Source organism: Typha latifolia, chromosome 8 (genome assembly GCF_019914945.1).
Source record: "Typha latifolia isolate L0001 chromosome 8, TyphaL0001v2, whole genome shotgun sequence".
Classification (NCBI taxonomy): Eukaryota; Viridiplantae; Streptophyta; class Magnoliopsida; order Poales; family Typhaceae; genus Typha; species Typha latifolia.
In genome coordinates this window covers 9,125,071-9,150,454 of record NC_133093.1, presented here as the reverse complement: position 1 = coordinate 9,150,454, position 25,384 = coordinate 9,125,071, and the positions used below count along the sequence as shown (strand labels likewise).

Genomic DNA, 25,384 nt, shown 5'->3' with positions numbered 1-25,384 from the left:
CAGAGTTTATCTTAATCTCGCTTCCTCCAAGGAAAGAGTTCCCAGCGAATATTGGAAACAGGATTTGCTTGGATATCAGCTTTCAGGTCAAAGTATTCTAAAACCACCTCTCTCTCTCTCTCTCTCTCTCTCTCTCTCTCTCTCTCTCTCTAGGTACGAAAAATCTTTATATTTGTCAAAGTAGAAAACAAATATTATATTCATCATGCATTTATTTGTTTCCCTCTGATTTGGATGTTGAGCTTGAGTGTACGTGTTCGTGTTGTGCAGTTGGCATGTCTCCTAGGTTGAGGAAGCCGTACGATAAGCTAGCTATTTCCTCTTAACTATTTAATGTTGGTATCTCTTTGAATACTGGATGCAATGCCAAGGTTCATGCACTGTGGCCTGTGGTGGAAGGGCAACACCAATGTGGATTTGGACAAGAAGTCTTCCCACAGAGCTTAGGATGGGCCCAGTCCCCCTGCTACATCTCTCAACTTGTAACATACTGTGAGCCTATATATATATATATTTGTGTACATGGTTTTCTCCTAAAACTAAGTACTCGCCAGAGAGAGAGATAGGTGGAATGCCAATTTCTGACCAAAGTACTGTTACAGGACATTTTTTTTAAAACTTTTTTTAACAAAAGTATAATGCTTTTTTAATTTTTACCAGCTCAAACGGTGATTCTTAGTGGATTTATCTACCTACAGATATGCCGCAAAATTGCCATTTTTCTATACGAATTGATCTCCTGAGATGATGGCTTATTTATCAATATATGTTGGAGAAGTATTCTCTTGTATATAAAAGGCTTTTAGGGAGAATGATTTCACGAGAAAAGCTAGAGAAAAAAAATTTTAAATTTAAATTTAAATTTGGAGGGATTATTTTATTTTTTGTGATTCTGGCAATACCATGTTGACGGAGAATAATTTATTCTCATCTATACTTTATTTTAATATGTTTACAGTAAATATATTTTATGGCCAAAATAGTTAACCGAACATAAAACACATGAAAATGAATACTACTTTGTTTTAATACCCTGAAATGGCTTTCTAATGAGATCTAAATTGAGTTGTTGATATTTGCGTTGATAGAAGTGGACGTTTTCCAATCCATTTTTCCGATCCATACTAAAGAAATATATAAATATATATATTTATATGTGACAAATTATATTTTTAAATAAGAATAAAAATAAAATAAAAGAAAATGAAACAATAGTTATCAGATGGGTAAAATTTGCGTCCAATTTAATGCAGTGGAAGTCCTTGAACAAAATGACATTAAGATCCACAGATGTAAGGATCATGTATCATATGTGACTTGAGTTTACTTTCACTTGTGAAATAAATAAAATCTTATTCTAAAATGAACTTTTTTTTTTCTTGTTTAGCAACCTAAGAACAACTTAGTATTATATTAGATCTCTCATCTTATTCTATAGCACTTTTAAAAAACAATCCAATAATAACCAAAACTTAATATTTTGCCTCCAAATTAAATATCACTTAATTATCAATCACATCAGTCATGACTGAGGTGGCTTCCTTCACAGTAAATACCTATTGGGATCAACCACAAAGAAGCTAACATTCGTTTTCTGCTATAAGAAAATTCCTAAAAATAAATACAATATGACAATCCTATGAGTGGCAGGTTCACAGGAAAAACATGCAATTCTACATAGTTAACCATGTAAGCCACCATCGCGTGATAAAGCAACAGATAGCTATTTTTGAATATTTCATCATTAATAAAACTGCAAGGCAGTAAGGAGCTGCATGAGAAAGAAGTTTTGTATTTAAAGAATGTAGTGGCCCATCAGCCTGTCAAGCTTTCAAGAAGACTGTTTGACATAGATATACATAATATACACCAATAATGAGAAGTGTGAAAGAATTACAACTCGATCTGCCCGACCTCCTTTAATATAAAAAAAGCAAAGGAGATTGATACAATCATCTGACTCACCATCAAAATCCAATACACAATGAAGCATCCACGAAAGCACAAGCAGAAGCTACCACGCAATGCACAAGCAGGCTCCAAGGTTCCTTAATTGCCCTCCCATAGTCTCCATCTGCGGTAGAATCAGGCAACAGTAGTAAAGTTCAAATCAAGAGGCCTAAGAGCTCCCTGCACTATGTCTTGGACTGTCTTGTTTCGCCTGCAAACATCTGATAGCTCCTCAAGTGTATCTGTGAGAGAAGAACTACTTGATCCTGATGCAGCATCAGACAGAGCTTTAAGGAAACTCGAACATTCAGCCTCTGTAATAGCAGTCGGCGGTATAAGGGAAATGCTTTCTTTTGCCCAGTCCAACACCTTGACACCATAGGTTCTAGTCAAGGACAAGAGAACATATGATACCTGCATGAACAAATAAGAATGTGAAGATTTCGTTTACCTTGCTTGTTGGTTCTCCAGGTTAAATATCAGTGTAAAGATTTCGATTTATGTCAGGCAACTTTGATAGTGAAGATTTTCAGACTCATCACTAGTATAGACGATTAATCACAAGGGATAACAGTGTTTCAGGTGACATCAGCATTCATCTGCTCATATTAATATGATTATTGTTCAGATTACACATTACTGACTATAAAATTGGCAACTCCCGGTTCAGGTGAGGTCAAGTGAATCACCTAAAAAGGTTTTATAGTGAAATCTTTTATTTATTGTACACAATAATGAGACAATTTTACATACCTCCTCTATTCGAGAAGACGGCAGTGCTCCAGTTATAGAAGCAATCAGAATTCTTGTGAGATTTGCACCGCGACGCAGTATAAGATCATTTATAAGTGGTTGGTACTTATCGCCGGCAGAAGAATTTGCAAGATCGAAGACATCAGACAAAAATGTTAATATGGATTTGCAAGCATCCCTGTATCACATGCACACAAAATTTGTCCATAGTGTTGTCAAAAACGCCCATGATTTGGTCTATAGAATCAAACAATGTTGTAAGAAGTTACCTATGTTGTATAGTAATCCCAATCATCGAACAGTCAATCAACGATGGAAATATTGAAGAGGGAAGGAAAAGATCAGGACAGTAGCGGATGCATCTGGACGATAACAGAAAACAATCGTCTGCTATGTCTGGTCTAGCTGTAAAATCCTACATTATAAGAAAATGAAGAAATTATCAATCATCCAATTATTCAGTGATGAAAGTGAGTAACGTAATATAAAGGGGGGAGTGAAGAAAGAACCAATTACTTGAATTGTCATAAGAAGCTTTATTGTGTGACTGAAAAGCGTCTCAATTAAGCTTCTAAGATAGGTTGCACAAGAAGGATCAGAACCAAATATCTGTGAACAATATGGATTAGTAAAATGAAGATAAATATTTAACATGTTCTAGAAAAAAAAAATTTGGAATTTGATAATGTTCAAACTACCAACCTTTATAACTTCACTTGATAGATAAAGGAAGCATGACTGATTGTGCTGCTGATATAGGGCTTGGATTTCTTCAAGCATTGCACCAATGGTGACTCCCATGAATCTTCCACATGTTCTCACCTTTAGCAGCAGAAGGCTTTACTCTTTAGTCCAGAAGGAAAGAAGAACTAGGCAGAGATAATTTGGGAGAAAAAGATACTGTTATCTTACGTAACATACAACCAACAATGTATTTCATCATATCCAATTAAAAACTAGTAAATTATGGAAAGTTAATTTTTAACTGTGAAACATCTAATGATTCAAGGGAGACATGTGGCAATTTTGATATTCTAATCCATATGGGATAAATGCAGCATTTCACTAATCCGGCGTATTGCAGGAAATAGACATGCCTAGTGTTGCTGTGGCTGCTGCTGTTAGACAATTTTTTCCTTTTTCTAGCAAGTGACTTCGACAACTCCGAGGACTATTGAAATATCAAAGATTTTGAACAGTGTTTGGAAAGGATAATTTACAAATGGCTGTATATAATTTAATAATAAAAAACAGTTCAAAGAATCTGATACTAAAAAATAATTCATCAATGTGTGATTTTTTTCACTGAAGAACAGGCGAAATTTTAAAAGAAAATATAGATTTGTTTACTATATGCATATATTAGTTTGTAGTTCAAGTAAATGTTAGTTCAGATGCCTTGTTCACCAAGATGGGAGTATTGGTACTTACTAATTGTTAAGACAATTAAGTTCTTTGCATTACAGAGATGCAGATATTTAGTGGAGGTTTAGACTTCAGGGTAAATTGCAGCTTTGAAAGACTTGCTCATTATTTGTCAAATTTGTCCAATTGCTGATCCTATAGGAAATTCTTGTTACAAGTAAAGCAGTGAATTCTTTTGAGCTAGGTGACATTGTGTGACAGTTGCAGATCTCTGCTCATGCTCCTGAGGGTATTACTGTAACAGTCTAGATCAACAGATCACTAATTTATATTTCACCATATGCAACTTCCTTCTATACCATCAGAGGTACAAATTTCTTAATCAACTAAATTTAATGGTCTAATTGATATGTGCAACAAACATTGCAAGGACTAATTAAGAGGATCTTTTGTGCTTAAACAGTGTCATAGATTATAGCCGCAGGGACAAACCGGGAAAAAAATATCATTGATTCAAAGGGACCTAGGCATACATTCCGGTTTTTTCCTACCATGTATGCTTATTCATGGGTTGTCATTCTAGCAAGTACAGTTAGCATGGATCGATGTCTCGTGCTAATGAATTACACTCACTGATAGAAGGAGAGTAATTTGATACTCCCTCACCATCAGTTGTGCCGATTGTGCTGGATAACTTTACATGTGATAAAACATGGGTCTCTCCCCTCTCTCACTCTCCCACTCCTAGCAATACTCTTGAATGAACAATAGCTTTAGATTTGGTAGAGAAAAAGATTATGTAAAGCAGCAAGAGAAGAAACTAAATGCTGGCAAATATAATGCAAGACATAAGACGAGAAATAGTGGAAAGATGTTCCTCCCTGGAAAGAGACAATTTCAGAGCAATGACATGTACCTTTATTTTAATACATCAATAACATGATTTTAATCAAATTGATATGAACTGTAAACTAAAACAACATTCCAGAGTGTTCAAGGAAATCTATGATAATTAATATAGTATACTTGCAGATTTTTGGTTTAGAAGGAGCATAGAAAAATGGAGCTTTGCATACAACACATGTTTTTAGATAACAGCTCTTCAGAACACAAGACTTCACCAAAGAATTAAGCATACAGCATGATTCTTTTTAATGAAGTAATGATTGAATTAAAAGTTAAATAAAAGTTAAAACATAAGCACATCATAATATGAACATGGATTACTTTACTTATGTTTAACGAACATGCACGGTATGTAAGAGCATCCATGTCTGTAAACAGGTTGTATTCATGATTGCTTTACTTATGATTATAGTTAGAACTTTGATCTTACTCCAAAATGTGCATAACATGGAATTGAACACAAAAGACAAAGGGTAATAAGTTAATAAAGTAATGAGATCTTACGATAAAAAGAAAAACAGTAATTTAAGCTTAAACAAACACATTAATGGTTGAAAGTTGAAACACCTACATTTAGGTTTCACAAGTACAAAATTACAAATAGCATACTTATAAAAAGTGCGTTACATAGATCTAGAATTTTTATTTTAAGAAGCCATAGTACATGTAATAAAGATTGCATATTTGGGGAATAGTGATAGAGAGTACCAAAGACATCAGAATATCCTAAACTCTAGATTACTGATTGATGCATATGAGCAGCTACACTTAAGCAATTGTCAGTTTTTAATTTTAACAACATGGATATCCAGTTGAACTCAAATGGATATATCCAAAAACCTGTAGACATATCCATATAGATTACCTGAATATGGATCTGCATCCACATTCAAGCTGATAAACATTTTTTCTGAGTTCATCTTTATCCAGCTAAAAGTCAAAACAGTGGACAGCATTTCATCCATTTTCACTCCTAAAGATTAAGATAGCTACTTGCAAGATGCACTTCAAAATATAAATGCTTAGACCATTTGACTTGCATTTGTCCCATGTGTCTCTCCTTACTTATCCTCCTTATCTTTTATCACAAGGATGTCATATCATCATTTTCTGCTTCCTATTATTCAAATTTTGAGTTTCAAATCATTAGTGATTGATAAACAACTATCTGAAAACAAATTGACCTTTTGATTTTATTCAAGATCTTTTTTGAGTTTTTCACGAGGATCACAGATGAATCAGCGCACTGAACAAAATCCTGTCAGGAAAGCTACATGGGAGCAATGGTATATGGCTAAGTAACTCAGACTACACAAAGGATTTGTGTTCTTGGGAGGAAAGTAATTGTTCTGACAAGTAATTTTCAAACGAATAGGGATTACACATCAGATGACTAGATATGAAAAGCATAAATTCAAGAAATACCACAGCTAAAGAAAAGGAGAACTCACAGCATATTTGCATGAACGGCACAAAGACTCCATAGTACGCATATCCCAGGCACGACTAAAGCACAATCACAAACAATTAATGTATGCACTCATATACCTAACTAATATTTCATCTACAATATTTGTCTAAAGTCAATACTTACTGGTCAAAGATAGCTTTCAATGTAGGCCAAAATCTCTGAATTGCATCAGCTACAATTTCTGGAAGATTTACATTCCTGAAATTGATCTAGTTAGTTATAGAAGAATTAGTTCTGAGACAATAAGTACATCAATATTGAACAGGTATTACCTGAAAATGCAAGCTAATCGGTCAATATGAACAGTTAGCTGCCGTACAGGAACTTGCTGAAGAGCTGCCCCACCTTGATTAATTATTTCCTGAATTTTCAGAATAACATAAGATTTATGAATCTGTCAAATTCCCAGACTAACAAGTTAAAAGGCTCTAGTAACCTGTAGTGGGCTAATGGCAGGCATGCAAATCAACTCCAAAGCCTTTTTGGCATGCTCTGGTGGAAGTTCCGTAGTCACCGCACTGAAAATTTTCGTGTCCAAAATTGCACCATGAGATATAAACTTGGCAAAAGCAGTACACCTTGATATAAAATTAGGAGAGTAAAATGAAGTAAACTATATCAACAAAATGTTCTAGCTAAATAACCTTAAAGCTTCAACCAAATGCATTGAATCATCAGAAGATACTTTATATCCACCCTCTCCACTGATTGCTATATGATATATGTGGAAAAGACCATCAAGTGATCCAGAGAACTTTTTTCTACAATCTTGAAACATGTGAGATAAGATTAGACGAATTAAAACTTTCTACAACTGAACAAGAGTAATAAACTGTTAAGCCAAATCAGATAGAAAAGTCTTTTAAGACTTATCACCAAATTTCAATAAAAGGGAAAAATGAAAATAAGCTCCATATCAACAAACTTTAGTACAGCTCGCCAAATTCCAAAAACATTAAAACAGCGATACAAATATCCACAGGTAAACAAATTTGCTTTATGACCATGACATGGATGTATGTGTGGGTATCAGCCAACACATGGATGACCATACCATCTTTCTGGTAAAGAAACCTGCCACCACAGTGGCATTTAAGTGCCAAAAGAAGACACACATCAGCCAGTATGCACTTTTGTGGCCATACCCAAAGTGGCTACTGGCTAGAGATGTTGATCCGATAGCATTGCTTCCATACAGAAGATATCAGTTATTTGGAGCATTGCTAATTTGAACAGCACTTTCAATTTGAATAGATGAATGATAGCATTGTTAAATTTTAGAGATGCTGATCATAAGATAGCACTTTCAAAGGCAGCATCTAGTTTGAATAAATTAATGGAAAAGACATAATGATGCAGATGTAAATAAATGGCATCCCAGCACATGAATAATGAGGCTAATCAGAAAGATGCTGCGAAGATGAATTACCTACCTTCACATATATATTTAAATGCTACAGCTGCTGCAGCTGCACAGTCTTCTGATGCACTCATGCCCCTAGTGAGAATATCAACCAGTGGAGGTAGGATAGAAAGTTCAACTGGAGCAGAATCTATCCATTTCGAATATGCTCCAATGGTTGTACAAACTGAAAATTAAGGATTTGATTCAAAATAGTAGTCCTCTGAATTCTCTCTTTTGACCTGGATATGGTGAGTTGTGCAACCATTATATTTATCAATTATATTTAAAGCAATACCTGTTTGTAGCAGCTGCAGTTGATGGGGGAGCTTTGGGATTAATGCCATGACCTGTACAGAAAACTTCTTAAGAGAAGGTGTATTTCTTTTAATAAATTCTGAAAGTATGTACCACTTAATAAAATGGTTGATTATTTATAGCAACACACCAACCTAACATGAACTAATCAGTTGGAAGAACCTCTACATTGCAAGACAGATCAATGAAAATACGAGGACAAAAAAAAGCGCTACTTAAATCAAATGAATCTGAAAATGAAACTATCAAATAACGGCACTCATGACAAGATATATGCACAGGTGACAATAATATGGTAGTTCTTACAAATTTATTTTTCTAACAAAACTTATAGATATAACAAACAGTGTTGTGCAGTATAATACTCAGTTATAGCATATATATTGGATATGAATATTGAACACAAAATAGATTTCTCCATCAAGGGAATTGAAAAAAAAAATCCATACATACATAGCATATATTTTACTATTTAAGTGGCTACTGTATTGTAGTATTTTAAATCTGTAGATACAACTATTCCCATGATTTGCACACTAGTCATGAAAACTGAAAGTCAAATGACATTACAGTCATCATGAAAAGCATGATAGCCAAGAAAGTTTGCTGATGATCTTTTACAACAAACTGATTGATTAGCAGAAGGTTAACCAGGCATTTCAATGCATAATATCCTAACACTTCTAGATATCTAAAATTAGAAAGTCATACCTGGGGTAGTATTTCTGCTTCTTTAGTTGAGATAGACTTAGCTATAGCTTGTATGCAATACAGAGCTGCCTCTACAGGTTGCCATTTGCAAGTTTCGTCATTTCTGCAATTCCCTACTGCCTGTGGTATCAGAGCAAAATAACAAGGTCAACTTAAGTTAAAAGTATTTCAAAGATATTGATTCCGGCTTTTTGCATTACTTTAGAAAATCAACTACAATACTGAACCCAAATTATTTAATTTGAAAAAAGAAAATCATGACATTCAATTTGAAGTTTTGAACAAAGAACAACAAACTTAGGAGGAGAACAAATCATAATTATTTTAAGTTTTAGTTAGAATAAGAGTTTCTGAGCAGCTAGATAGCAAGTATGTGTTTGTTCGTCCATCTACATAAAATTTAGTCTCTTTTCGTTCTTGCATGTGCAGTGTTCTTTTCATTCCATCTACCTATAATTAACTTCATATTGATGGCGTTGAGCCAGTGATAGTGGTATGCACATGTGCAAATGGATTGGGGCAGGCATCAGTACCCCTGAGAGAAGCCTTGGTGAACATGAAGTAATCTCTAAAGGTGCTGGTGTAAGATAAAGTTGGATACCGAAGATGTGCTTTAAAACAGAAGCAACAGACTAGGTGTAAGCAATAGAGATGGAGATACCAGAAGAGTTTGGATTGCATGCAACGATACAATTTTTGAATAGTAGAAGAAAGATCTTTTACCAGCTTTGAAATGATAGTTATACTCCTGAATATTATGAAATCAGTCAAAGCTAAAGAAAAGGAAATAAGGCAAACACACTATTATTCCCTCAACATATTGTCATCAGATGGAAATATTTGGGATTCGTCCAGCCTGTTGGTATCCTAAATATGGAGAACTTTTAACTTGATTTGTACATGCTAAATGCCTTCTAAATTAATATAGTCAAACTTAATTATCTACCGAAGAAACCCCTTATCTGCATATATTGAGAAGTTTTAATTTAACCAAAGTAATAGAGTGCAGGTAGAAGACATTAGATTTTTTATTAATTGCAAACAGATTTAAAAATTCCATTGTAGACAGTAGCTTCCAAGATGTTAGACCATAAACATCAAGTTCTACTACAGCTAAACAAGAAGAACAATAACAACAGTAAACCTCCAACAAATTTGACAAGAAAAAACCACAGAAGTTCAAAGACTGAAAGATCACTAAACTTTAGAGCTCTGTCCAAAAAAAAACATAATTGTATATTCTCCTTTTAGAAAATTAATCTTATCAAGGTAAGACAAGGAATGGATCCAGATAGGGGAAACACTTCTAAAATTGATAACTAGAAAAATGAAAGACTTGATGTGAAAGGATGTCTATTCAAAATAAAGATAATAAGACATTCCATGCAGAGAAACAACAAAAAACAATTCACCTGTACTAGCTTCAGGAAGAGAATCTTAAGTGTTGGTTCACCTCCTAGAACTTCAGTGGCATCAATTAGTACATCGCTGACCGCTAGCAAAAGAATAGATCACATTAATTCCATGGAAGTAATAGATAGCAGGGTAATCAACAAGAAAACTAATGCATAAGGAATAATATTGCATTTTAAATATTGAGTGGATAATGGCATCATAAGATGATGCAAAGTCAAATTACATTTGCAAATCACAATATTTCAATAATAAATAAAATCGAAAAGATCTCAATCTAAGATTCATCTCTAGGACAAAATATGGTAAAGGTCTCTTGAGAAGAAAAAGATAGGTCAAATTTTAGTATTTTACATTCACAACATACCAATATTAGCAGCTTCATGGTAGGTTTATTACTAACATTATGTGTTGAAAATTCAAGACAGCAGATATAACTGATTAAAACTCGCTCTTGGACAAACTACAAGTCTACAATTGAAGTCCTTGGGAAAATTATAAAAATTCAAAACTAGGCTCCTCTGGCTAAATTACAGTAGTAGGAATTTAAAACGATTAATTTGTAGTCCATGAAAGTTTGTTTGACTCAGCCATGATGTGCAGCACTAACTCATTAACAATATCTGAAGGACCGAAAGATCCATAAAAGTTAGTTGCTTGCGGCAATGCATCACATGTTGTCCAGCAGTGGTGATGCACAAAGATACCAGAGAACATTCTATTCTAATGTTACCTCACATTGCTCCCATGGATAATTGACATGTATGTGATCTTCTTTCTATTCATCAATTTGTTGACATGTCGCATTCCTTCTGGTTCTAGATATAAATTTCCTAGGGCAATAACTAAAACTGTTCAAGTAAGAACTAGATTTGTAGGTCTGTATGCCCTAAAAATTCATTTACTTCCACAATGATGCTGAAAATAAATATTTCACCTATAACATAGATAACTAATCTGCCCCTAATTTACAATGTTTAAGTATTTGTTTCCTGTTCCCTCTGTGCATGATCATTTAGACTAACAATTTGAAAAGGCTTTAAAGAAAAACTGAAAATGTAAAGATCCTTTTTAACTACAGAAAGCTCCTATGCAGGAACAACATTAGGCTCAATGATTAGGGAAGAACATGAGGAATCAAAGTTGAGCAGCTGATTGGTGAAAAACAATTGAAGAGGCTTAAATAAACTGACCACCAGTATTAAGAACTTTGATTTCAGTTATACTTTTCCTAGAAGAGATTATGCTGTCTAAAAAATGCTTAATGTGTTATATAATTTATTGAGCTGAAAACTGACTAATTAAGCATCAGAGCATCACATTGTCTTAGCCTTGGCATACAATACTTGGTTCTTACGACTATACGAGCATTATTAAAAATCAAACAACATTTCTCCGCCGAAAAGAACTTGCAAATTGAATTCCTTAAAACCAGAAGAAATTTATAGATCGGCCAACTAACTAACTAAGAATCACACTGTCTTAGCCTTGGCATACAATACTTTGTTCTTATGACTGGATGAGTATTATTAAAAATCAAACGGCATTTATCTGATTGAAAAAAACTTACAAACTTGAACTCCTTAAAACCAGAATAATTTTATATTGAGGAATTCTACTATATCAGCTGAGCCTTTCACATGCACCCAGCAAAAAGAACAGAATAAAAGACTGCCAACTTTGCTCAGATGTAACTTCGTAATAAACAGGCCTGCACAAAAAAACACTGATAATTGTTTATCAACTACCATATCTAGTATGTCTGAAATCCTTGTGGTCTTCTTCCGAAAGCTCCTGATAGTCTTCCGGATATTCAACACGGAAACTAACCTGGGAAAAAATTTCAGTATGTTCACACAAGATAGGAGAATAAAGAAAAACAACACAACTATAAAAAAGGAATATATGGTTGTAATGAGGTATACACCACAAAATCAAAAAAAATTATGTGATATACTGGTGCTTCTTCTTTCTGTGTATGGGGGTAGGGACTCACCAGAGATACTAGCATTTCAAATGGAGAACGGAAAATCTGTAATCTCCGGTTCTTTTCTAGCTCAATTGAGGCCTCAGATCCATATGACTCATAGAAATCCCTGAAATTCCGAGACCCCAAATAATACGTACTTGTTTCAAATAAGATCTCTGAGCACAAAGAACACCAGTATATTATAGAGTTACCTCCTAGTCAAGTTGACCTGGAGGATGTGCCAGAAGTTATATGTCATGGAAGAAATATCAAATTCTGGGTGAGAAGCAACTTCGAGCAATGCTTGTATTATAAGCATAGCTTCATCAGAACCTGAAAAACATCAAACAATATCCAGTGAATACAAAACAAAAGTTTTCATTGCAAGTCAGAATTCCTTGAGATAACTGTCTACGCGGTCAAACGATCATCTGCAGGACAAGTACCAGTCGCAATCAAATCTACGTAGGAATCCCCCATGTCTGCAAACAAGCGAGCAATAGCCTTCACATCTTCTTCATCCTGATAAGTGATAACCATGATTCAAATGCAATCATGACAAGACAAGTAATAAAATGATAAAACATATATCCATAGGAGAATGCCTGAAAGATCCATATATCTATATAAAATGCCTTCATCTTCTAAAATAAGTATCTTGTGCAATATTAAGCCCAAGAATGTTAGGGTCTTATTGATCTCACAAGTAGAACTTACTGTCTTAGACAGCTCATCTATTTTCAGGAAAGGAAACAACATGGTCTGGGGCATGGCATCAGTAACAAAGGGAAGACTCACAAACAACTTAACATTAAGACTACGAAGAGAGAATAGAACAAACCATATTAAGAAACTTATACACAGAAACTAAAGATTCAGGAACGAGATAAATCTGACATGTTGAATTTAAAGTTTCAATTCAGATGAGCGTTCTATTCTGGACTTCGATGGATCCACTTAGTTTAAGTTTATTAACTCTTTGTGCTCCTTGTTTACTGTTTAACATCCTTAGATTGCATTCAATGATTCAATCCATTCTGTTTGTTTGGAGCCTAGAAATTGCAATGTGGGTGGGTGCATTTCATTACTTATTTGGACATTAGTGCATAAAATTAAATGTTCACAGATAGAATTTATCCATGATATTTCATAGATTAAAATAAGGTTAAGAACATAGATACTATGTTTTCAATAAGTAGAAACTGCATAAAAAATAAACAGCGCAAGACACAGAAACTACTTGTGCTAAAGATTGTCTGTCTAATACCTTGGATGAATCTCTAAGCTGATCTTTCAGACCCATAACACGAGGCACAAGAACATGAATTAAAGGTAGCTGTGCTGAGATACCGCCCGAACTTCCAGATACAGTATAATGTATCAACTCAGATATGACTGAACAGAATGTACAAGTATAAACATCAATATATTATTTGGCATAATCCACTAGATAAGAGTCGTAAAGACATATAAACATCAATGTGCAAAGCATTATAACACTCATGTGGATAAGAGTTTCAGAGACATAAAAGAATAATTGAGCAAACAGAAATCACAAACATTGGCACATTGGCACATAGAGAAATCACAAACTAAGTTTCATTCTGGAAACAACTATGTAAAACATTGGCACATAGAGACTTAATTTGTACATCATCCTGCAAGGCATAAGTATCCGCATACAAAGCACTAGTTTCTTCCCAAGAATCTCAACCCAACTAACTGAGAATTAATCAACTCAATTCACCCAAATTGCTTTGATACAAGCTTTTCCCCACCAGACAGTCCTTTATGTGGGCCATTCCATTGCTAGGTCTACCTATCTTCCATGCAGGATGTTTTGCTTGACCACCTTTATACCATAATTATGTTATAATCAGATATAAGTCAGCAGATTATAGAAGAGTACATCAGGTCAGCAAGATTTACTAAGAAACACCAAAAACCTCGTTCTTGATAATCCCTCGCTTATTCTACAGCATAATGGAAAGGCATAAGCTTGGAAAATCAGATCTTTGGTCATCTATAAGAAATATATGACCCTGCTTTGACCAAAGAACATCCCAACCTAGTTACCTCCTGGCAAAAAAGGAAAACAGGGGAATGACTTTCCAGAGACATTAAAGGGTACTTGTAGACAAGAACTATTGTGCCTATGGCATGGTCCATGCCGCAGGACTTGCCGACCGTGCCGGAAAAGAATAGAGCTTCATCGCCGCCTTATGCAAGAGAGGAAGAGAAAAAGAGAAGGAGAAAGGGAAAGGTCATCATCGTCAACCAACCAACAATCGTCTTGCCATCACACCCCTTCTCTCTCATTATCTCTTGCTGTCTCGCAGCCCTAACCAAGGTTGACGACAATGACTTTAAAAGCTTGATGGGTTGAGAATAAATGGATCCATTTTGTATATCCTTTTAATTCTCTCTCAACCCGCTCTCTATCGAACTACTCTTACTTATCATCTTCTCGAATTGTCTTAGCATCTAGGGCACGGAAAGGAGAAAAAGGAGGGGCAAGAGCGGAGGGAAGAGGACAGCATTGCCAGTGGTGGAGGATCTGCACACAGTAAATTGTCTTGTAGATCATCTTCCTCATCTCGCATTGATGTTCCCACCGGGTGCTATGCAGCACCACTCATGCCACATATCGATACTACGCCGACACATTGCGTGCCTATCAGCACGGAAATCCTTGCTACAGATGGTTGAAAGATCCATCAATTAGAGAATCTCAAAAATTTAGAATGCGCTTAAGTTCTTCTAGGGAATCTGATATTTTGAAAGATATGGTAACTCCACAAACTACTAAATCTTGAACTCACACGTTGACATTATCATAGAACTCTGACTAAATAAGAATTATCCACAAAATGCCCAATACTGGTATGTAGTTCCACACAAAAGTTGAACCTATACTCCTCAAATCTCGACATTTCTATATTACATAATATGCAACTGAGATCCGCTAGAAGCTCTGCTATAGTTACAAGCTCAAGCAATACCGTCTTAGTGTGACAGCAAAGTTGAAAGAAAGATAAGTCAAAAATGAACTCAAAACAGTAATTTTTTTTGCTTATATTTCAAAATATTGTGATATAAAAAACTATGTTGGATATGTGTCACTGGAATGCAATACAAATGTTGTTAGATTGTACCATTCACAGCTGCGTCCAGAAGCTGGTCAGAGCTCAAACATGACACTGCTGCATGTACCAGGGGATGGGAAGCAAGCGTAGATGCAGGGATCCTGAAAGGCAATGCAGCTTTATTAAATCTCAAAGAGCAACATAATACAACAACATGAACCTAATGCAAAAAAGCCTATTAATAGATTCATGTGGAATTATCTTTTCTAGAGAGAATGCATGTATACATGGTTTACATTATCTCATATAATTATATAAATACACTAAAATTGAAAAACAAAAAAACTCGTACCCATGACTCAGTCGAAGCCAAGAAGCAAACCCCTCCAAAACCTACAAAAGTAACTGTGTATTTTAAACATTACAAAATCAAAAATCATAAAAATTGCTAGATTACAGATATCTTTACCAAATTAGTAAATATCACGACTCATATTACTATATACACTTCATTATATGCAAAACCTTTAAGCATTACAATTCCAAAATCAGTTAATTAGATTACAGATTTCTCCATAAATTGTTTGTACTTTCTTTCAGCAACTATCGTGTCCTACATACTAAATCATTCTTCCCCTTAAGCACAATAATAACTTTAATTGTTTGACAATAGTAAAGGATGCATATGTAAGGAGATTACTATGCACTGATTCTTTCCAACCTCTTTGATTTCATCCAAAAGGAAAAATATTTATTCAAGACTTATTTGCTGTACCAGATATAACATGTGGACTGTTTATGATCAATTGTTGGATTTTGTAGGAATGATGAACAACCAATTTGAGCATTGGAAAACATTGGAGCCAAAGGCCCCACAGTTAGCTGCAAGTAAATGCAAATAACTCTTCTAACATTGATGCCCACATCAATTGCTGACATCCTTTTGTCCATTTGACAGCATAAAAAAAAAAAACCAGGTCACTATTATGAAAAATATCTAACAATTCGGAACAATCTCTAACTATAAATCATTTCTATATCTATGTTCTGATCAAAGTTCTATTTCAATTCTTTATAGGTGGTGATACATTTGGTAGTTATCATTATAATGATGAGAATTATTAAACAACTTTTGCTCTTGCAAGCGGTTTTTGGAACTTTATAGCAGCTATCCAAAGTTTTATTCTGACATCTATTTTAGATTCTTACACAAGGCAAAATATTTTATATCAGTAATACTAATATCAACTATCGAGTATCAAGTACGATACGTGCTATTGAAATCATGGAATGTTATTTCAATTTATTATCTTAATTCATATATAGCTGAGCGCTAGTAATGGATTTGGCCTTTAAATATGTAGATCAGCATCGAATCAATAACAGGTGGATATACAAAGAAGTACTCATATTTCAGAGTTGCAGCTCAGTTTTCCAGAAAAAAAAAGGCCTCTAATAATCAAAATTTAGAGCTAGAGATTGTAACCATTGACAAACTCTTTAGTTTCTATTCATATTCTGGCAAATAATATTCACTTTCTCTGACCTAGCTTGCAAGCTTGCACATCTGCAAACGCGTGTATACTAGTGAATCTGCATGCGTCTGTATAATCTATTAACTTCCACCAAAGTGCAAACTGTATTACATATGAACCAAAATTACCAACCCGTGAGCTAATATAAGATGAATGTATTAACCCTACTTGTTTTTTCTATCAATCTACCTGTTTGCTTCAATGTCTTAGCAAATAAAAGCCAATAAAATATGAACATATGAACTAGAATTTTTAATTGTATTTATCTAATGGGGCATAGGTTTTCTATACTACTAAATATCAAGCACATGAGCATGCTCTAGCTTTTACCAATATAAAGCCAACATATGAATATATCAAGTAGAACTCTTTAAATTAATTTAAATAAGATAGTCTAGCTCTTTCCAATACTAAAAATCACTCCCGTAAGCACCATCTAATTTCTACTTTCTACTGCAATAACTGATGTTAGTAAATTCCACACTAATATCTAGATTATGATATTAAGATATCACGATCACCCTATTAAACATTCCATCTGGAACATTAATGAAAAAAATGGACTATCTTATTAGAATTACCCAAGGCAATAGTCAAGGAATTGTTATCTAAACGCAAGCCTGCTCATGAAGCATCCATGTATGGACTATCTTATTAGAATTACCCGAGGCAATAGTCAAGGAATTGTTATCTAAACGCAAGCCTGCTCATGAAGCATCCATGTATGGATAGGTCTGGCACCTCAGCAAACTAAATGATTACCCAAATATGAATGCCAATGACAACTATGGGAAACTCATCATAGAAAATTTGTATTGCCAATACTGGATAACTGGATCAAAGTTAGACTAACATTTGAGATCGACACCTCTAAACATTCACTCTTGATAGCATCAGATCTCCTATATTGCAAAATTGTAATGGAAAAGCAATAAATATTAAACAAGCCACAGAAACCTGTTCTTTCAATTCATGAAAACCCAAGCAAGCAGTCAAGAGAGTAAGAGCAACTTCAGCAGATGAAATGAGCTCCTTCTCATACTGGCGTCGCCTTTCAGGACGAGCAGCTATCTTATAACTGTGAACTTCCTGAAGAAAAGAAAATTAAGACCACGTACAAACAGAAACTAGAACCATTAATCATTATGTATTGAATCATAATACTGAGAAAATAAATGCAGAAGTGGATATATCTTTGACTTCAAAAGTATGTTTAAAATATTCGTATATGAAGTGCTCCTAATTCTGGTCTTGATATATATAGTCCAGCATATGACAAAGTAACTTGTTCAAACAACTATATTTAAGCATTTAGCACCATACTTTCTCATTATAGTCCTTTCAATATGATAAACAGTATAACAGACAAGGAAAACACAGTAACTGGCCTGTATACTCAATGGAAGAATTCACGCTGTGGAAGACTACATTTGATAGGAAATGCATATTTACAATAAGAGCTGAAATTTCCAACTAAGTGAAAAATTCCAAGCTTTATTGTATTCTAAAACCACATATAAACAATTCCATTCTAGTGAATCTGTGTACCTTAGGACTTAATATTTTCAGCCAACTGCAGAACAAACTGTGATTATAATATGTTATAAGATTCATGCCATAAAAGCGTTAACAAGAACTCGAAAAATTGAGACATTTTTAGGACATGAAATTTGTCTTAGAACTTTCTTGTTGACTTCAAGTTTTCAAGACATCAGTCTGTTACGTAGGAGTTCTCAAAGCTTCTATTTCAGTCTCATCTGAACTAGCTGTCTAGTCTAATATGTCTACGTGAGCAAAGATCAATGTGCTAAACATATCATAGGTCTTTCGACAAGAAGGAATTCTGATAGAGATGTTCAGAACAGATAAATTTATCAACCTTTGAATCCTAATAGTGAGGCATTGACTTTAAGTTTAAAAGGTTAAGCTTTTAGCTCCTAGAGGACTTTGCTCAAGGAGACCAGCAGAGCAATAGCTTAACAGCTCACAGCCAGGAACTACAATGCCAAGAGTATTTGATATGCAGCACTTTCTATGAGTTCACACAATGACGTAGAATAAATAAAGACAGCAAATTTGGGAGCAAAGAATGAATCCCAGTTTTCCCACCAGCACAGACATATCACAGTACACACTTACCGATTTCCATTCCTCACTTCAATGTCAACAACAGCAGAAAGATTTCAGACTTTCTAAAAAATCCTACCTTTTCATTTTAAACAAATATAAATAATGGTTTTTCATGCTAATGAGATGTTAGTAACAATATAATAAGGCCATAAAACAAAATGAAGCTAAATGATTATGGATATACACAACAACAGTACATATATATTGTCTACTTGGGCTTTTACCTGTGGCAAAATAGTAAGCAGTTCGAGGAAACTTGGGATGAATTCTGGATGAGATTTCATTTCATTACTCAGCCAATTTACAATGCCACCCCCTCCCCATTCTTCAACTGATACATGCACAGCCAAAGCAGCAACTGCGATACAAATCTGAAGTGGAAAAGATTAAGTTGCTAAATCGCGCTACTTAAAATTTTTACAAATATTATATGTATCTCACCTGTGTTCTGACTTTTGGGGGTCCCTTATTAAGATTCTTTAGCAAAGCCTGCATCAATAGTCTTGTTCAATCAATATACACACATCTATACACAATGAGTACAAACAAAGTATATCATAATCAAGATTTTTTTAGTGATTTTGTAGACAAATAAGGATTTGGACAATTTGGTAGAACCAGTAACATAGTCTAGGAGGCTATGTCAATCCATCATGACCAAAACCAGTTTTTGAAAAGCTCTAATCTTGATCGGTTCTGATTGGTGCTGCTTCAAAAGTCACCAACAAGGTTACATACATGAGGCATTTTCATATCTCTGATGGGTTTGGTTGTTTTTTTTTTAAAGTAAATAACAAGAATAGGAGAAGGAAGCAAAAAAGGATGTCATTTCTTATGGATTTCTCTTTTACTGTTACTTTATGAAAATCTTCAAAATTTCATAAGTATATCAACTACAATATCATTCATTTGAGATCGAACAAGAAGGCCAGTAGGATCCTATATTGTAGTTGGTTGAAGTTTCTCCTCACAACTCATACACTTGAATTAGAAAAGAAAAGAAGCCAAAAAAAAAAAAAATGTTCATTTATTCAACATGATTTTAACATGTATTTTGACACTTAGGAAGGAATTGATACATCATTTTTATCCAAAAATTAATATTTTCTGAATTTGTTAATTTAAAGTTTCAGGAAATATCAAAAATTGAAGTAATTTTTTTAACTGAAGGTAATAATTAACTAATTAAGGCATGATATGTAAAATATCTTGAAAATAACTTGATATGAGAAACAGCAAATAAATAGTTAAAAACTAACAAAACAAGGCCAAACTAATTTCTTCTATCAATATCACTAAAATCTTCCAACTCAACTTTGAAGGTTTCGAATTTGGATTATCAACTTGCACATGATAAAACACTATATAGGTTGCTCAAAAGCAATGGCACCTTTACAATGAAGACACATACATAAAGAAGAGAGTCTGAGGTCATCAAAGTGATCCCAACAATAGGTGACCAATAAAGGAGGCCTCTATCAAAATTGGAGCTATGGAGGTAAATCTCAAAGCACAAGACGTCATTGTGAACATTGACAATATTAGATGAACAAAAAAGGTTACTAGTTTTCACATTTATCTTCCCCCGCGGCCATAAAGAAAAAGAAAATATGAGAAAAGTTGAAGGAAACATAGTAAATTGTAGTAATGAACTTTGATCTGCAATTACCTAATAGCAATAGCATTTCACCTAGTACCCCGTTTTGATGGAAAGTAACGAGAGATAAATGATAATGGTATCAAAATTTGCTAATTGTCATGAGAACTAAGATCGGTAACACTATTTTCCCAATAAATGCTTGAATATTGCAAAATTTCAAAAATGAGTAAATGAAATGCTTCTTCTCATATGATCCAATATATAAAGTCTACAAGACCAAGACAAGTCACCACTCACATATAATGAATCCCGTAATGGACGAAAAGCTTCCGAAGGCAACTCTTCGAAATCTCTTTGTACCTACAAGTGCAGAAGGATATACTGCAAATCATTCTTGGGAATGATAGCCACAATAAACATAAGCTAAAATAACTCCCAAGAACCAACAGGATTTCTCTGTAGAACTGACATATTACCTTGCTTCTAAGTGTCTGAGAACAAAATATGAGAGTTTCTATGTTGCTGCTAGAATCATGAAGCAAGCTGTCAGCAACCTACATGAAATGTGTAATAAAAAATGGCATGAAAAGATAAGAAAGCTTAGGTATCAATTAGAAGTGAGAAAAAGGAACTTGTACAATATAACCAGTTAACATAAAGAAGCAACTAGAAAATAAAAAGTCCCATCAAAATCAGATACTTTAGTTGAATATATAAAAAATATCAGAATCAAAATAAAGCAAGTTAAACTAGTTCAACAAGTCAGGGTAAAGGCAGAGATCCTAACATTAAGGATTAAATGAGCCAAAATCATATCATAATACAAAAACTATACCTGTAAAAAATGTTGGCATACTCATAGGAAATAAGAAAGGATGCAAATGATTGAAGCAAAACTAGAATATGCAGGTGTAAATAAGAGTAGCTTCACGAGGTGGCTATGGGCACACAGGCATCAAAAGAAAGGCAAGAGAAACTACCTAAATGGAGAAAAAAAGTTACATATATGGAACTTACAGTAGACAAAATAAAAAATGAATTAAAGATCACAACAAAGGGCCACATTAAAAAAAAAAAAAAAAAAAAAGAAGTGGTAAGATCACCATGATCTAATTTTTCTTGCACTAAGGAGTAAGGAACTTATGTAGTCCATTAATCCTCCATTTCAATCAGGATCAAACGAGAACACTGGAGAACTTGTAGAAAAATGAAATAGCCAGCTATTGGGACTAAACTGGCTTCCATGGCTTCAAAGATTATGAAGAAACCATTGCTTGAGATATAATTGTATCAATATGCTATAGTAAGTTAAATGATAGAGAAATTACTAAGATAATCTTCAATATTCATCCCAAAAATAGTAAGTCAAACCATGGCCTAGTCCAAAAGTTTTTCAATCTAAAACCAGGAGCTAGAGCCGGTGCTGACGCCCAGGCTACGACCTCGCAAACTTAGATTGACATATCCTTTCATACTTTCTAACATCTTGCACCTATTCGCACTACAAACCTCGAAAACTTAGACCTTCTAGACCTCTCTCTTGATACTTTTTAAAATCTTACACCGACTCACATCAAGAAAAGAGGAGAGAAGAAATTATTAGCTTTCTAACGAGCTACGACCGTCCATGAGTCAGTAAAACCTTAAATTTCTAATCAAAATAGCACGAACAGCGGCAAACTTGTAACAAAATCTAGAATCCAAGCACAGAAGCCGCAAATAGAGCTCCAATCTGGAGTGAAGAAGCAAACAGGAATGCATACCTGCCAAGCGTCGATCGTGTGCTGGAATTCTTGGAGCCAACGATCGGCGCGGACTCGGACGGCGTCGTCAGGATGGTGGTAGAGCGCGTTAAGGGCCTCCTTCACCGTGTTCTGGAGATCCATCGGAGAGATCCAAGATGCCTCCTTTAGCTTTCTCCTTCTTCGATAGCTAGGTTTTGGGTGTTAGGGTTTTCTTTTCCCGCCCGAGCTCTACCTCTCCCTTTCTCCCCCACTCGATCTCGAATTCTCTGTTTGATCTGTCAACTTCCAAGTAGCGAATCGGCTATTGGTGTTCGAGTATCCGATCTGTTTGCATTCCTAGAATTATATTATTGGAAACGACGGAGATCGCGAACGGGAAATGGGATGAGGGTCGGGTTCGGAGTTTATATGGTCGGTGGTCAGCCTCCGCACCCGTTACACCTAGACTCGTGCCTCGAGACCGGTCTGGGTCTATTACTTGAACTAGTTGGTTAACAGGTTAGGCTTGGGTCTGATCTAAAGATTTATCCCGTAATAGGCTAGGCTAGGGCATACAGTACTAGGGCTGTCAAGAAAAAACTCGCTCCTGAGCATCGGCTTGCTCGATCTCGGCTCGATTAGGGCTCAAATACTAGATAATAAAAAAAATACTTATATACTTTCTAAAAGCCTTTAATTACTCAAAATCCATCTCACTCAAATATTTCACATATTTTCTTCTTCCTCTGGCGGCCACACTCTTTTTCTTTATCTTGCCTCCATCAGCCTTCTTCCTCTTTCTCTCACCTCTGCTAGCCTTCTTCTTCCTCTCACCTCAAGTTCTCACGCTTCCACCGGCCATGCTCCTTTTCTTCCTCTCTAATCTATTGGGCTTCTTATTCTTCCTCTTGCCTTCTTTGATGAAGAGCATGTGAAGAGAGCATTCATGAAGAAATAAAATCTAATTAAGAACTTGGAAGAGGGATGAAGACAACTAGATTTTTCTCTAAGTCTTCTACAAATTAGATGTAAATTTAATTTTCTCTAGTTCTTCTACAAATATTTAGCTGGAGTTCTTTCCTCCCCTCAAAAATGGTTTGATTGAGAATGTATTGGATCTAGTGGCTTCAGTCATTTGTTAAATTTTTTTTATGCGAGTTGCATCTTTAGATTTCATTCATTGTTAACAAAAAGAAATAGAAATCATCTTGATTGAGTTTTATTTTGTTTGTTTTTTCTATGCCTAATGCCCATGAAACATATTATTGAGCTTTCTCGAACTTGAGATGAGCAGAGTCAAGCTAGCATTATCTAGCTAGTCTCGAGCTTGAGCTGAGAACAAAATACTATCAAGCCGAGCCAAGCTGGAGCTATCTCGCTTAAGCTCATCTCATTTATGTCCCTAATATCCATGGGTCAAAGATTCGATGGAGGCAATCTGTGTTGATTATGGCTAGATAGACTAGCAGAAATACACAATTGCATTGATCAAGCGCATCAAACAACTTTTCCCTAACGGGAAATAAGAACTAGGATTAAAAAAAAGCAAGAGATGAAAGGCAAGAGATTAGTGGGATTTAGTCAAGACTCGCGTCAGATTTCAGACCTCGTGCCAAATTGTAAACACAAATCAAATATGAATCTAGTTACGATTTTTCTTCCCGGTGCACCATTGAATGTATATTAATATATCGAAATTTGGATAGTATAAATTCTTACATTAACAAAAAGAAAACTAAGCATTCCTTGGGAATTTTAGAAGGATAAGAAACTTTCTTAGGAAACACCCATTTCCTACCTGAGAAAAAAAAAAATCTACTCTCACCTTTTTCCCAGACTCTCTCCCTTATTTTTTTTCTCACTTTCTCTTCCACATCCCTCCCTCTCTCTTCTCTATCATTGTTTTTCCTCCTCCATCTATCACCAATCACCACCACTTCCTCCACATGACCACCACCTTCTCTACTTCCTCCTCCGCCGATCAGAACCACAATGTTCTCCAGCTTCTTTGTCCACCACATCCTCCTTCCTCCTCTTCCAACCGCCACCACCACCACCACCATGTACTCCTCCTCTGCCCACTACCGCCACCTCCTCTTGTCTTTCTCCCGTCTCTTTTTTTTTTCTTCTCCTCTAAATTTTTTTCTAAACTATTGAAACATGATTAATTAAATCAATCTGGAGGAAAATTTCCACATGGGTTCCTTTAATTTCACCTTTATATTTCCTACATTTGAAATTTCTTATAGAAAATATTCCTTACCTACTCAAATAGATAATAAGTATCTTAGACTTATTTTTATCTATACCCAGTTTGGTTAGTGTGTTACTCCCAAATATATACCCATCCAAAAAAATTATGCCAAACATGGATTTTAGAATAGGAAATAGGTACTTGAGATAAAATATTTCAAATAACTCACCTACTTATTTCAAAACACAAATGACCAACTTGCTATCTTCTGTACCAAATCTACCACTTTAGAATATATTTATAGGAAAAATATATTTGATATGGGAATGTCCATTTATGATGCTACTTGTGGTGATATGTATATTATAAAATTTTGATGGATTAAGTAAATTATTTTTTGGCCGAGAATTGTAAAAATAATCATGAAAAGATAACATAATAGTTGTAAATTAAAATCACAATTTATATTAATACTAACATATTTTCTATCTTTCTTAAAAAAATAACAAATATCTATTTATATATATAAAAAAGAAAAAGACAAAAAGATTAATTTAATTATTTTTTATCTTTTATTTCAACAATCACAATCAAAAGACCATCTTATCTCATATTTTTTTCTTGCTGCACGTATCTTATCCTTTTTACAGCCAAACACTAAATTAATTTTATTTTTAATTCTATATATTTTTTATTCCGCAACCAAAAGAGCCCCAAAATTTTAGATTTCCAAATACGATATTACTATTTTTCTCAATTTTAGTTTAATTGATTCTTTTCTTCTGGTCAAGCAATGGATATATATATATATATATATTGAACCCATTGGATTACTCCCCAATCTGCCATGCAATTAT

General features: G+C 34.6%; 1 protein-coding gene across 1 annotated transcript; it reads right to left on the bottom strand.

Annotated features, from left to right (window-relative positions):
• Positions 1-1,772: 1,772 nt before the first annotated feature.
• On the bottom strand, positions 1,773-22,667 carry LOC140793219 (transportin MOS14). The gene is made up of 27 exons (XM_073144585.1): positions 22,373-22,667; positions 21,086-21,163; positions 20,907-20,969; positions 19,451-19,498; positions 19,234-19,380; positions 17,837-17,968; positions 15,697-15,737; positions 15,414-15,505; positions 13,526-13,653; positions 12,705-12,780; positions 12,471-12,591; positions 12,286-12,385; positions 12,038-12,119; positions 10,289-10,371; positions 8,877-8,996; positions 8,146-8,197; positions 7,879-8,034; positions 7,090-7,213; positions 6,882-6,963; positions 6,718-6,806; positions 6,569-6,643; positions 6,426-6,480; positions 3,406-3,525; positions 3,220-3,312; positions 2,973-3,118; positions 2,704-2,881; positions 1,773-2,364 (listed from the first exon to the last, which is right to left on the bottom strand). Exons 1-27 carry the CDS (start codon positions 22,493-22,495, stop codon positions 2,086-2,088), a joined length of 2,883 nt encoding a protein of 960 aa, XP_073000686.1. The 5' UTR covers positions 22,496-22,667; the 3' UTR covers positions 1,773-2,085.
• Between the last annotated feature and the right edge of the window lie 2,717 nt (positions 22,668-25,384).

Excerpts from the sequence above, each read along its gene's own strand:
- LOC140793219 (XM_073144585.1), bottom strand. The coding sequence starts at position 22,495 with ATGGATCTCCAGAACACGGTGAAGGAGGCCCTTAACGCGCTCTACCAC. Across the intron at positions 17,969-19,233 it reads TGCTTACTATTTTGCCACAG|GAAGTTCACAGTTATAAGAT; the intron begins GTAAAAGCCCAA and ends TCTTTTCTTCAG. Across the intron at positions 8,035-8,145 it reads ACTGCAGCTGCTACAAACAG|TTTGTACAACCATTGGAGCA; the intron begins GTATTGCTTTAA and ends CTTAATTTTCAG.